The sequence below is a fragment of the Haliotis asinina genome, chromosome 8, assembly GCF_037392515.1.
Source record: "Haliotis asinina isolate JCU_RB_2024 chromosome 8, JCU_Hal_asi_v2, whole genome shotgun sequence".
NCBI classification, from domain to species: Eukaryota; Metazoa; Mollusca; class Gastropoda; order Lepetellida; family Haliotidae; genus Haliotis; species Haliotis asinina.
The window spans coordinates 7885696-7898431 of NC_090287.1; the positions used below are offsets into that span (position 1 = coordinate 7885696).

General features: G+C 40.3%; 1 protein-coding gene across 1 annotated transcript in view; it reads right to left on the reverse strand.

Annotated features, from left to right (window-relative positions):
- Window positions 1-12736, reverse strand: part of LOC137293403 (C-1-tetrahydrofolate synthase, cytoplasmic-like) — a 33524-nt gene that overhangs the window by 14879 nt on the left and 5909 nt on the right. Inside the window, exons 2-8 of the mRNA XM_067823921.1 lie at window positions 3983-4067; window positions 2618-2731; window positions 2403-2462; window positions 1825-1901; window positions 1339-1439; window positions 855-991; window positions 538-649 (exon numbers count right to left, since the gene is read on the reverse strand). Of these exons, the coding sequence (XP_067680022.1) occupies window positions 538-649; window positions 855-991; window positions 1339-1439; window positions 1825-1901; window positions 2403-2462; window positions 2618-2731; window positions 3983-4067 (686 nt within the window). The remainder of the gene's footprint in view (window positions 1-537; window positions 650-854; window positions 992-1338; window positions 1440-1824; window positions 1902-2402; window positions 2463-2617; window positions 2732-3982; window positions 4068-12736) is intronic.

Consider the following 12736-nt stretch of genomic DNA (forward strand, 5'->3'; position numbering starts at 1 on the left):
GATAGCAGGGGGCGATTTATAAGTTTTATATACAGTGCAATTACCGTGTAGTTTCCCTTAATCCTACTTAACATGTGTTTTCGTTACTGATGAGATGTTCGCACACGTACCAAATCCTAATGAACAACCCGAGTGACACGCGTCACTAGTGTTTTGATAGCTAATTGATCAATTCACACCAAATGCCTTCTGACAGATTAAGAAATCACACAGTCGTGCGGTAAACGGTATTGACGTGACACATACACATGCACGTTGCACAGATCTCTCCGTCCAGATAACTGGATCATTTTCCAAAGGGAATGTATGGGAATGGTTAGAAAATTCGCCGTCCGGGTCCGGAAGTGCGGGGTCCGGTTAAGCAAGTACAATTAATGAACGTAAGTTTCGTTTCACATAAAAATCGTCCATAAGGCTGGATCTCCGGATATGTGGGGTCCGGGTAAACAGGGTTCGACTGTATACAATGCCTCACTCGTTGTACCCTCACAAACACAAGCAAAGGCTGTTGAACTAAACACCAAAATCTCTCCCTACCTGGAATAGAGTTGATGCCACAATCCACCACCACAGCCCCTGGTTTGATCCAGTCTCCTTTCACCAACTCGGGTTTGCCGATAGCAACTACGAGGATGTCAGCTTTCTGTACCTGTGGACAGAGTGAATATGTCAGACATTTGCCAGACAAACGAAGAGCGTGACATTGTGAAATGCACCAGGCCACAAAATGTAAAGATTACCAATACCATACAGAACATGCATGAAAGTCATTGTTTACTTTGAAAGTCAATGAAATTCTCTGAAGGTCATACAGTATATCAGACAAAACAGTTCATCCCCAACACACCACTCACCTCTGCCTTGAGGTCGGCTGTCCTGGAGTGACACTGGGTCACAGTGGCATGGTTCCACAGCAGAAGGTCAGACATTGGAGCTCCCACTATCTTGCTCCTACCCAACACCACAGCTTGCTTGCCCTTCACCTCCACTCCTGAACACACCACAAACATTGCTCCATCACTGATTCAAACACTTCAGACAATGTCCCCAACAAATGAACTATCCAGATTCAGTACGTTGGCATTTATCGAACAGCATTCTCTGGCCAAAAGTTTCCCAAGACAACAACAAAGCAAGGGCATTTCAACATGTCTTTCCAAGCCAAAAAAGATTGTTAGAACATTTGCAGTCTGACAATCCTTTCCCACTTTGTTAAAAGAAAGCATTTTATTAGGACAAGCTTGGCTTCTACTTGTCACCAAGGTCTACCAAACGAGTCTGCTCACAGGGACCCTGAAGCAAAAGCCAGCATATGAAGTCTGTCACTGATTTAAGCACCTGATCTGTGTATGAGATCCAGACAGCCTCGTGGAGTGCATGGGAGAATACAGCTGTCAAGGTCACCACGAGAGAGCCGACCAGCGTTATCAACATGGAGACTGAAACAGAATCAAATGAATCTCAGTCATCATCAGTCAGTGAGTGAATCTTTAAAAAATATTCCACTGTAAATATAGTTTGGCCTATGCAACAGAAAGCACAAGCAAGGAAATCCACACAATCCTGGGCATTACATGCAAAGAAGAGGCCTCAAACGTGGCCAACATGGCTGTGAAATGAAGAAATTATTGCTTGCCATAATGTGGTCACAGCCATGACAACTAAGTTTCAGGCCTTTTCTTTGCTTGTATTGAATCTTACGGCCCTTTCAGAGAATATTCAAATTTAAGAGGTTTAAAAACATCTTATAAAACTATGGCCTTTTAAAAGAAAACTGAAACAATCAAATTTGTAAGCCTGTGTTTTAGAGAATACAATACCCACCCATCAACATCTTTGACCTGCAGTATTGTATTGGTCACTAAGTTGGCATCCACTTCATTGTCTGTGTCCAATGGGAGCTGTAAGATAGGGATGGGGTTAGGAATTCACACTGCAGATGCATCTTGCAATATGTGCAACAAGCATTTAGACATGGGGTAAATAAAAAGCCTCGAGTGAGTTATTCCAGCAATATCACATCAGGAGACACCAGATATGGGCATTTATGTCATGGGTCTTTGATAAGGGGTTCTTGTCAACACCTTCATATTAGAACTACATAACCTTTGAAAACCAGATTGTACATTACAAGTAGTAAGAAGTAGAATAAAAGCATTGCTAAAGAATACCCTTGTTGAAATTCATTTTTCTTGTGTCTAACACTGAACAAGAAACTAAAAAAAAAAGACACCATGCTTTATTTATTTCACATTCATCACAAGGCCCTTGGCTGTAATATTTCACATTCATCACAAGGCCCTTGGCTGTAATATTTCACATTCAACATAAGGCCCTTGGCTGTAATATTTCAAATTCATCACAAGGCCCTTGACTGTAATATGTGCAGATTCCAATTCTACCTGTACAATGATTCCATGGACGTCGACATTGTTGTTGAGATCTTCTACTGTCTTGATAATCTGAAATATTGAAGGTATAGGCATAATACTCACTATCTTATGCATCACAATTGAAAGATTATTTTCAGTGGACAATTCCCAATTAAATTTTCTGTCAAGGACAGAGGCCTACATATATATATCCCCCATTGAATTAATGTTCATGGAATACCTACTTCACTTTGTGTGGCTGTTCGCGATATTTTGATGTGGCGAGCATCCACGCCGACCTCTGCTGCAGACTTGAGCTTCATATTGATGTAGACATTTGAATCTTCTCTCCCTCCAACCTACAAAGGATTTCAGATTGTGAATGCGAGGGAGAGTTTGTTTTTAAATTGCTTATAGCAGTATTCCAGCAATATCACAGTGTGGGACATCAGAAATGGGCTTCACACATAGTACCCATGTGGGGAATTGAACCAGGGTGTACCACATGACAGACAAACGCTTTACCCACTAGGCTACCCCAATGCCCCTGACTGGGTATATGTTACGGTCAGTTTGTGAAATCAGTCATTTCAGGAAATGACTAAAATTGTCAGGCATACTGTGAAATGACTGAGAGGGTAAGCCATTTTGCATCATTGTGTAACAACAATCAATATACCTCAAGTCATTTTGGAAATTTCATTTCATCTATGTGGTGGACATGGGTTTGTGAGGTGTGGCAGCTATGGACATAGCAAGTGTCAAACAAACAGGTGCAAATGCGTCAAAGCCAAGATGAAGTGCAACAGCCTCAATAGTTTTAAGGGTTACTGACAATAAGTGATGTTGAAATTGTGTTAACTATGAATAAAGTATTTAAGTGAAATTTGCAGAAAGGCTGAAGTATATTTGTGAAGTTACACAAAATGTTACAGTATGGCCGACCCTCTTATTCATTTCACGAAATGACTGATTTCACAATCTGCAACACATAAACATTAAAAGAAGCATTCATGCTAAACGGTTCATAGACACAAAATTCATCTATCAAGAGAATCATACCGACACCATTTATAATATATAACCATGTAATAACAAAATGGCACACTGCATGGTTGCAAACAGTAACCATTTCTCCTCACTGGTTTCCTCCATCTAGTATGAGCTAACACTAACCTTAAATCCCATGTGCAAAACTTTCCCAGTTTTCAGAAAATAGAACTAAGGATCTTTTCTGCTGCATGTCATTCTATATACTGCCCATAAAGGATCATTGTTTGGCAAAGGACGGAGTCCTTGACTTTCTGATCTAAGGTCAGATGTCTTTTCCACGTCACCTTGGATATCATCAGTCTAACACAAAAAGAACAAAATCTGTGAAACAACTCACATCCAAATAGGTCAAATTGTAACGGATAACAACTTCTTGTGTGAGTGCGATGTTTCGATACAGATTATTGTACCGTTGTCAACAAGTTAACTCACATCCAGCTATATACTTTCTTTTCAACAGAGGGAATGTTCTTGGGCTTAAACTGTTGAGCATTTTGGTTTAAGCATGGTGGAATCTCTATCTAAGCTGTGTCAGGAACTTCTTTAAGATTATTCACCTGTACAATGGCCAAACATGGCACCAGTCCTGGGTACTTCTCTTGTAATTCTTGCACTTCCCCTTTCAGCTTAGCACGGATGTCTCTGCAACCATGTTGATATAAAGTCACAGACAGACAGGTTTATTTTGTTGATGTGGAGTACACAGAGTATAAACAGAGTATAATATCATTTTTTCAGTATTTAGAAGATGTACAAATTTTTGTGTGTTCGGGTTCACAAAATAGGTGTTTGGTATATATTGGGTTCTGCTCCATATAAATGACTTTTCACTGCACATGACACTCATAGTCTGGTTAGTTTTTTACAATCACCACACATTGCTACACTAATGTCAGTGTCTTTAGATCTTCTATACAAAGCTATTTTCAGACTAGGGGTGCCGCATCTGAATACTGTTAAAACTCTGCACTAAAGTACAGTTCTGGAGCAATATCAGAATTGAAAGCAGAATACATGTGCAATGATTCTGAGTTCCTTATATCTTGTGTCCATTCTTGATAGTACATGTCTTTACAACATTGTTTGAAAATATTTAAAAACAATTCAGTTTCAAACATTTTGGTAAATCCATACATAAGTAAAGTCATGTTGAAATAACATTGATCGTACTGCCGAACGGATGTCTCTGCAATCAAGTTGATATATAGTCACATACAATGAGGAGAAATAACACTGGCTGAACTGCCGAACGGATGTCTCTGCAATCATGTTTGTTATGGTGAAGAATTTGCAGTGACAAACAATCTAAGAAATCCCCTGTGAACCAGCAAAACAGAGTGAGTGAGTGAGTTTAGTTTTACGTCGCACTTAGCAATATTCCAGCTATATGGCGACGGTCTGTAAATAATCGAGTCTGGACCAGACAATCCAGTGATCAACAACATGAGCATCGATCTGCGCAATGGGGAACCGATGACATGTGTCAATCAAGTCAGCTAGTCTGACCACCCGATCCCGTTAGTCGCCTCTTACGACAAGCATAGTCACCTTTTATGGCAAGCATGGGTTGCTGAAGGCCTATTCTACCCCGGGACCTTCACGGGTCACCAGCAAAACAGAACAAACACAAGTCATAAATGTTCAAATTCTGTATTATTTAGGCAAAGAGAGCAAGTTATACAAAGTCACAAGTCAATTTAACAATACCGATTTCAATACAATACAAGTGAGACAAAGTCTAAGGCAATGGGTCACATAATATAATATAGCAAACTCACCAAAGCCTGATTGCAAAGGAGAAACAGGTATGCAGAATGTGACACAGTGAGTGGTCTGACGATGGCTATGGAGATGAAGCGTTGGCAGAGGCAGAAAGAGCTAAACTCCAGCGAATGAATGTGAATGTGTGTCGCTCACAACACGGCAACTAGCCTTTATATATACTTGCCGTCGTTTACCGAAAGTACGAGCACTTACTGCCATCACCAATACTGTAGAATGCCCTTGAAACAATGTGTCTCGAAGTAAAAAACAGGGCAGATAATTCCCGGAAAATCTGAATCCTAAATATGCAGATCATCTATCATACGAAATGCAACCCACCATATTTATTATTCAAAACACTAAACATTGTGACCCAATAATAATTATTACTGAATTAATAACAAAATATACAGAAAACACACACTTGTAACACTCTCCCTCTTGAGGAAATGAAAGTTTCGCAGGAACTTTCTGTAACAATCATAGCAATAATAACATAATAACATGACGTAATAATAGGGGCAATATGAAAAACTTCCTGCAGAATTACTATGACAAAATGCAGATACATAAAAATGATAAGTACTGCATCATCAAGCCATCATACATTTATACCATGGAAAGTGCATCAGCACAAACATTGTCTTTGCCTTTAATGTGTTTGATCACAAGGTTGAACCCTTGCAAGGTCAAACTCCACCTCATAAGTCTTTGATTCTTGTTTTTCATTTTGGGAAGAAAAGTCAAGGGATTGTGATCAGTAAAATTTTCAGTTGGCAAAGTGGTGGTACCAAGGTACACTTCAAAATGCTGTAAAGCTAACAAAAGACCTAATGTCTATTTCTCAATGGTAGTATAATTTCTTTCGTGCTTGTCAGATGTCTTTGAAAAATAACAAAACAGATGTTCAATTCCTGAATCATCCTCTTGAATAAGGACAGCACCTGCACCAACATCACTTGCATCAATTTGCAACTTAAATGCTTTCTCAGAATTTGGTGCCTGCAATACTGGAGAATTCATGAGTATGGCTTTGACTTTTTCAAATGCAGTATGACAACTGCTGTCCCAATGAAATTTCACCTTTTCCCCAAAAAGGTTGGTAAGTGGAGATGCAACATCTGATAAGTTTTGACAAAACCTTCTGGAATAGCCAGCCATACTCAAGAATCTCATGAGTTCTCTCTTAGATTGAGGTACTGAAAAACGTGCAATTACTTCAATTTTAGCATGAACTGGTTGCACCTGGCTGTGCCCTACAACATGCCCTAAAAATTCAACTTGTGCCTTCCAGAATTCACACTTGGCGAGATTCAGAGATTCTGGAACGTCGCTGGTGCATTCTTCAGACCAAACGGCATCAACTTGTATTGATAACATAGCGAATGCCGATATTTTCTTTGCACGGTCTGTGAGTGGAATCTGCCAGAAGCCCTTCAGTAAGTCAAATTTACTTATATACTTAGCTTGACCAATGCTATCAATGCAATCGTCCACTCTCGGCATAGGATACGAGTCAGTTGATGAGAGTGCTCTGACAGCTTTCATGTCAGCACAGCAGCGCCAACCACCTCCACTCTTCGGCACATGAACGCATGGTGAACTCCACGGACTGTCACTCACTGACTCACTGGGTTAAATAATATAATTGTCCAGCATGTATTGCACCTCCTTCCGTAGAATTTCACGCTTCACTGGATTCATCCGATAAGGGTGTTGCTTCACAGGCACAGCATCACCTACATCTATATCATGGCTAATAACATCAATCCAACCAGGCACATCAGGAAATAAGTGAGAGAACTCATGAATCAAATCTGTCATCTGAACTTTTTGCTCAGGGGATAAATGTGATAGTTTCTCATCAAGGTGAGCTAACACATCAGAATTTCTCAACTTCAGTGAAACATCATCAATAAGATCATCAAACTTCACATTGCTAACACAATCATCAATGTTGTCAACATTTTCACAATTGTCTGTAGAACAATCAGTAACTGGGGAGAGTGTGGCAATACAATTGACATGTTTGGTTTCTAACCTGTCATGATATTTCTTAAAGGGGCACTGATGCGGAGCGAATAATGTTTCTCGCCAACGGTCTAATTACGAAATCTAACCGCAAATTGGTCAGCGCCCGCTCCTTCGACCGTGACGGACAAAGGAACTGGGCTCCTGTCCATATTAGCAGAATTTCTTCACCTAAACAGTCGGGAGGCCGGATGCCCATCATATGCCATTTCTTTAAAAATATCCATGGTATTCCTTGTCTGATCGTAAACAAATATCCCAGCAGTGTAGTTCTTTTCGGATGCTTGGATGGTATAGTTACTGATCCAATTTGATCCTATTTCAGTGTTTTTAACCTGATATTTAATCATGTTACATGAAAATATGATGTCTACAGGCACTTAGCCATTTGTTTCAGTACGGAAGATTGCAAGGCTTTATATTTAGGTAATTCTGAGTGTTGGTTCAGCTGTGATAGCAAATATCTTACGAAGATTTTGGTAGCTATGGTAGCTACAATGGTTTATTATTTATGATAATAAAAACACACAGTTGATTTATTTGAATTCGTAAACAAAAAACGATGACTTTGCCTTTGGTAGAGAAATCTGAAAATTTTCTTACGTAAAAAACCCTTATTTCACCTATTTACCCAAGTACACAGCAAATGCCCGTGTGTATTCCTTATGTAACGAAATTCCGTTGGTATCCTCAAAACAGTTTCGGCCCATAAGTGTTTTCAGGCTGCATGCGACACAGAGATTACATCTTCCTTGCTGTAACTCGCGTTTGATGGTGTAAACCTACACGTGTTATTTGTCATCATTCTCTTGATGGTCAATTCATGAATTTATAACAGGTATAATTAGTAGTAACACCACTTCGGTTACTCAACAAAGGTTCCCATTTGGCATTTCTCCTGTCTGGAGTAAATACTCAACATTATAAATTAAGGTCTGTAATGGCAAATGTATTGTATGTTATGTAATATGTGCATGTAAGTGATGCAAGAGGGTTTATCAACTAAGTTACAAAAACAAACATCGATCAAAGGATTAACCGATCACTCACTGATTGATTAATTACTTTTATCTTCTAGCGGATTTGTCAAAAGGCTATGTGTGTAGATGACTAAGTGCAAAAACAACATCCTCCCTTCAAAGAATTAACCGCCCTTACGTTGATTGATTGATTGCTCATTATTGGTTAACTAAATTACTTTGAATAGTGGACATCATACCATTAGTTGCCAGGTGTGCTATCTTGGGAGACCAATCAGAGGTTTATCTGGTTTTCACCAACGAAAGACGTGAAACGATGTGTTACTTTTTCGCAAATGAGACAGTTGTAAGACACGCGACACAGAGCAGGATTACTTACCAGCTGCAGATGAATGGAATACGATTTCTTTTACGTGGATATTGATGGATACATTCCTGAACAAGGTAGTAGCCTGACATCGTTGCTATAAAATTAGTCTGTTTTACATTCATTTTTTTGCATTTTGTTTTAATTTATTTGTTGTAGCATTCAGCAGAATCTGTATGACAGAAAAAACACACTAGATCGCGTATGTGTGTGAAATAGGATCCACATTGGCATTCTATACAATGTATAAATGTTGCTGTTATGTTAGAAATTTACTATGAGTATAAGCAGATCGTGTGTTCTTTTATTAATTTTCAGAATCATACTAGTATGACAATAAACTAGCTAGGGTTATGAGACAAAATATAGAGACGTTTTCCGTCCTAATAGTTTTTTACCATTTCTGCCACGGGCAGATGATTAACCTTCAAAGTGTTTCATTTGTTTTCATAATACATTTGGAATGAAGTAAAAATGACTTCACCTCAGTTGATCTGTCTATAATTAAACTATCAATTGCGCTTACGGACTGCGCAGCAGAGGTCACGAACCAGTCACGAATTCTGGGATATCATCCGGGTACTCAAGGGAGAAAAACAATAACAAAAGTTTACACCAGTCCACAGAAATTGCTCCGCATCAGTGCCCCTTTAATCATGTTTACATGACACAATCTCCTTTGTTTATGACGACCAGGCGTCAGGATGACAGAGTTTGTGTCGCTAACCTTTTTTTCAACAACATATGGACCTTGGTATCTTGCCCTCAGTGGCTGACCATGAATGGGAAGCAAAACTAACACTTTCTCACCACAAGTGAAATTTCTGTCTTCTGACTTCCCGTCATAGTTTGGCTTCATTTTTTCTTGTGAAACTTTCAAGTTTTTTCTGGCCAAATCACTTGCCATTGATAGTCAGCCCCTAAATGTAGGCACATAGTCTAAGAGATTGATCTCAGGTCTGCCATTGAGCCATTGTTCTTTTGAGTGTTTTAGCGGCCCACGCACACTGTGACCAAATACAAGTTCAAAGGGGCTAAACCCTAAACTTTCCTGAACTCTCTGACCGCAAACAACAACAATAGCACACCCTCATCCCAATCTTTCTCTGTCTCAAAACAATAAGTCTTGATCATATTCTTCAAAGTTTGATAAAACCTCTCTAAAGCTCCATGTGACTCTGGATGATAAGCACTAGACTTAACTTGCTTGATACCTAACTGGTACATAGCTTGTTGAACATAGCTTGTTGCCATAAAAATGGTGGGAAACCCATGTCATATTTCTGCAAGTGTTCAAATGACATTGCAAGTGACCTTAGGATCAGAATAAGTGAACTAAGTGTTCCAAACCACCATAATCAGCCAAACTATGTGTTTCTGATTATAAATTCAATCCCTATCACGGCAAGGACAGTTTCTGTGACTTTGAATGACAGTGACCTAATTTCACCATGGCAAATCAAGAAGCAGCACAAAATTATGGATTCTGTGTGCCTATTCGCAAGTTCTCAGGAAGAAAAGAAGATTTTTCATCATATGCTGAAAGGTTTGAATCAAGTATGGCAGCCAACAATGTTGTTGATCAGAAAAGAAAAATCCATATCTTCATATCATCAATGAGAAATGAATTGTACAAGCTTGCTCATGATCTATTTTCCCCTGAGAAAGTTAGTGATCAGAAGTTTGAAGATGTTGTAAGCCAACTCTCTCAACGTTCATCTACTGCACGTTGTAACTTCAACAGAACTGTACAGAGGCCAGATGAAAGTATCAGTACATTTGTTGCTAATCTGAGAAGAATTTCAGAAGATAGTGATTACGGCCAAAACTTGCTGATGTGGTTGAGAGGCAGATTTGTAGCAAGAGTACACAGTGAGGCAATTAGGCATTGATTACTGCAAGAGAAATCAACTATGACCTTTGACCAAGCATACCAAATAGCCTTGTCAATGGAAACAGCCAACAAGGAAGCTAAAGCCATCCAAAAATCAAGGTACAAGCACAAGTTCTGTACACAAGTTGTCACATCCCAAGGGAAAGCAACAACAGAAGAAAACTAACAAGAGTAAACCCAGTAGTTACAAACCATGCATCAGGTGTCATCTAGAAGATCAGAAGCCTCCAGACTGTCCCTACATCTCAGCAACTTGTAACAACTGTAAGAAGGTTGGACATCTCTCCCGCGCTTGTCGCGCACCTAGATCTGGGAAGAAAAAAGAGTACAGTAAAAACAAGAAGTCAACAAACATGATTGTTGTTGAGGAATCGGAGGTAACTCTGGAAGATGATGATGTTTCGAAGAGATTTTTGTGGTTTCCTCAGCACATGAAGGAAAGACAGGTAAATGGAAGAAAACCATACTAGATAACGACAAGCCGATGAAGTTCGAGCTAGATTCCGGATCAGGCGTCACTCTGATCAACGAAGAGGTCTACAGATCCACCTTTCCGGAGATACCACTGTCTGGAACAGCTTGCCAACTCAGTGCATATTTGGGAACAGACATTCCGGTGTTGGGAAAACTGAATGTCAAGGCCCACATAGAATCAGAGATCATGGATCTATCCATAGTGGTTGTCGAGGGAAATGGAGCTTCACTGGTAGGCTGAAACTGGCTCAAGTACATGGAACCATGGAAGAATATGCTCTCCATCAATAGTATCAGTCTGGTTGACACCACAGCTGATACACAGGATGACTTGTTGATAGAATTGTTCCAAGTGTTTGATAAGGGATTAGGCCACTTGAGGGAATGTGAAGTCTCGCTAGAAGTAGAAGACCATGCTCACCCCATATTCTGCAAGGCTCACACAGTCCCACTGGCTCCCCGGGAGAAGGTCGAGAAGGAAGTCGATAGGATGGAGGAGGAAAACATCATTGAACCAGTGAAATACTCACAATGGGTAACTCCTGTCGTTCCGGTACTCAAGTCATCAGGAGAAGTTTGTCTATGCGGAGACTACAAGACAACACTCAACAAGTACTTGAAGGTAGAAACTTACCCTATTCCTAAAGTAGAAGAGCTACTTGCTGAACTTAATGGAGGGAAAGAATTCACCAAGCTAGACCTGAAACATGCATACCAGCAACTTCAACTGGATGAGAAGTCGCGCAAGTTGACCACGATCAACACAACGAAAGGATTGTACCAGTTCAGAAGATTACAGTATGGTGTAAGAACGGCACCGTAAGTACAGAGTTAAGGGCACTACAGGAAGCAGGACTCAAACTGAGGCCAGACAAATGCAAGTTTTTCTTGAAGCAAGTCCAATTCCTAGGGTACATTACAGATGAGAAAGGAATCCACCCACGAAGGAAAAGGTCACAGCAATCCAGCAAGCACCAGAACCCAAAAAAGTATCTGAATTGAGGTCCTACCTCAGAATGCTGAAAGTTCATGCCCAACTTAGCGAGTACAGTAGCACCCCTGTATGACCTTCTACAGAATAATCAACAATGGAAATGGTCCAAGAAAGAACAGGAAGCCTTCAAGAAATCCAAGGTGTACTTGATGGATGACTCTTTCCTAGTTCACTACAGTCTGGACAGACCACTAGTGCTCTCCTGCGATGCTTCACCCTACGGCGTAGGAGCAGTTCTACAACACAACATTGATGGAGAGAAGAGACCAATCGCATATGCGTCACGAAAGTTGAACAGCACAGAGCAGAACTACTCACAGCTTGAGAAGGAGGGGCTTGCCATCATCTTTGGAGTGACCAAGTTCAGGCAGTACCTACTAGGCCAAAGCTTTACACTCGTAACTGATCATCGCCCACTGCTCCAACTGTTCTCACCGACAATAGAAACTCCAGTCATGGCGGCGTCATGCATCAACAGATGGGGACTGATTCTTGCTTCATTCGACTACAAGATAGAGTATCGAACATCCAAGCAGAATGCGCCAGCTGATGGGTTATCGAAATTGCTACAGGTACCACCAAAAGATGACACCACGGAGAACAACACAGAGTTGATTCTACTGGTGAAAACATTCAACGAAGAATTGCCAATCACAGCAAAACATGTCGCAGTAGAGACCGCAAAAGATCCGGTACTGAGACGAGTTTACCTCCATAAGCTGGAAGGATGGCCACAATACCTGGACAAAACAGAAGCAGAACTTCGACCATATTTCCAGAGAAGATTGGAACTAAGTGTGGAACAGG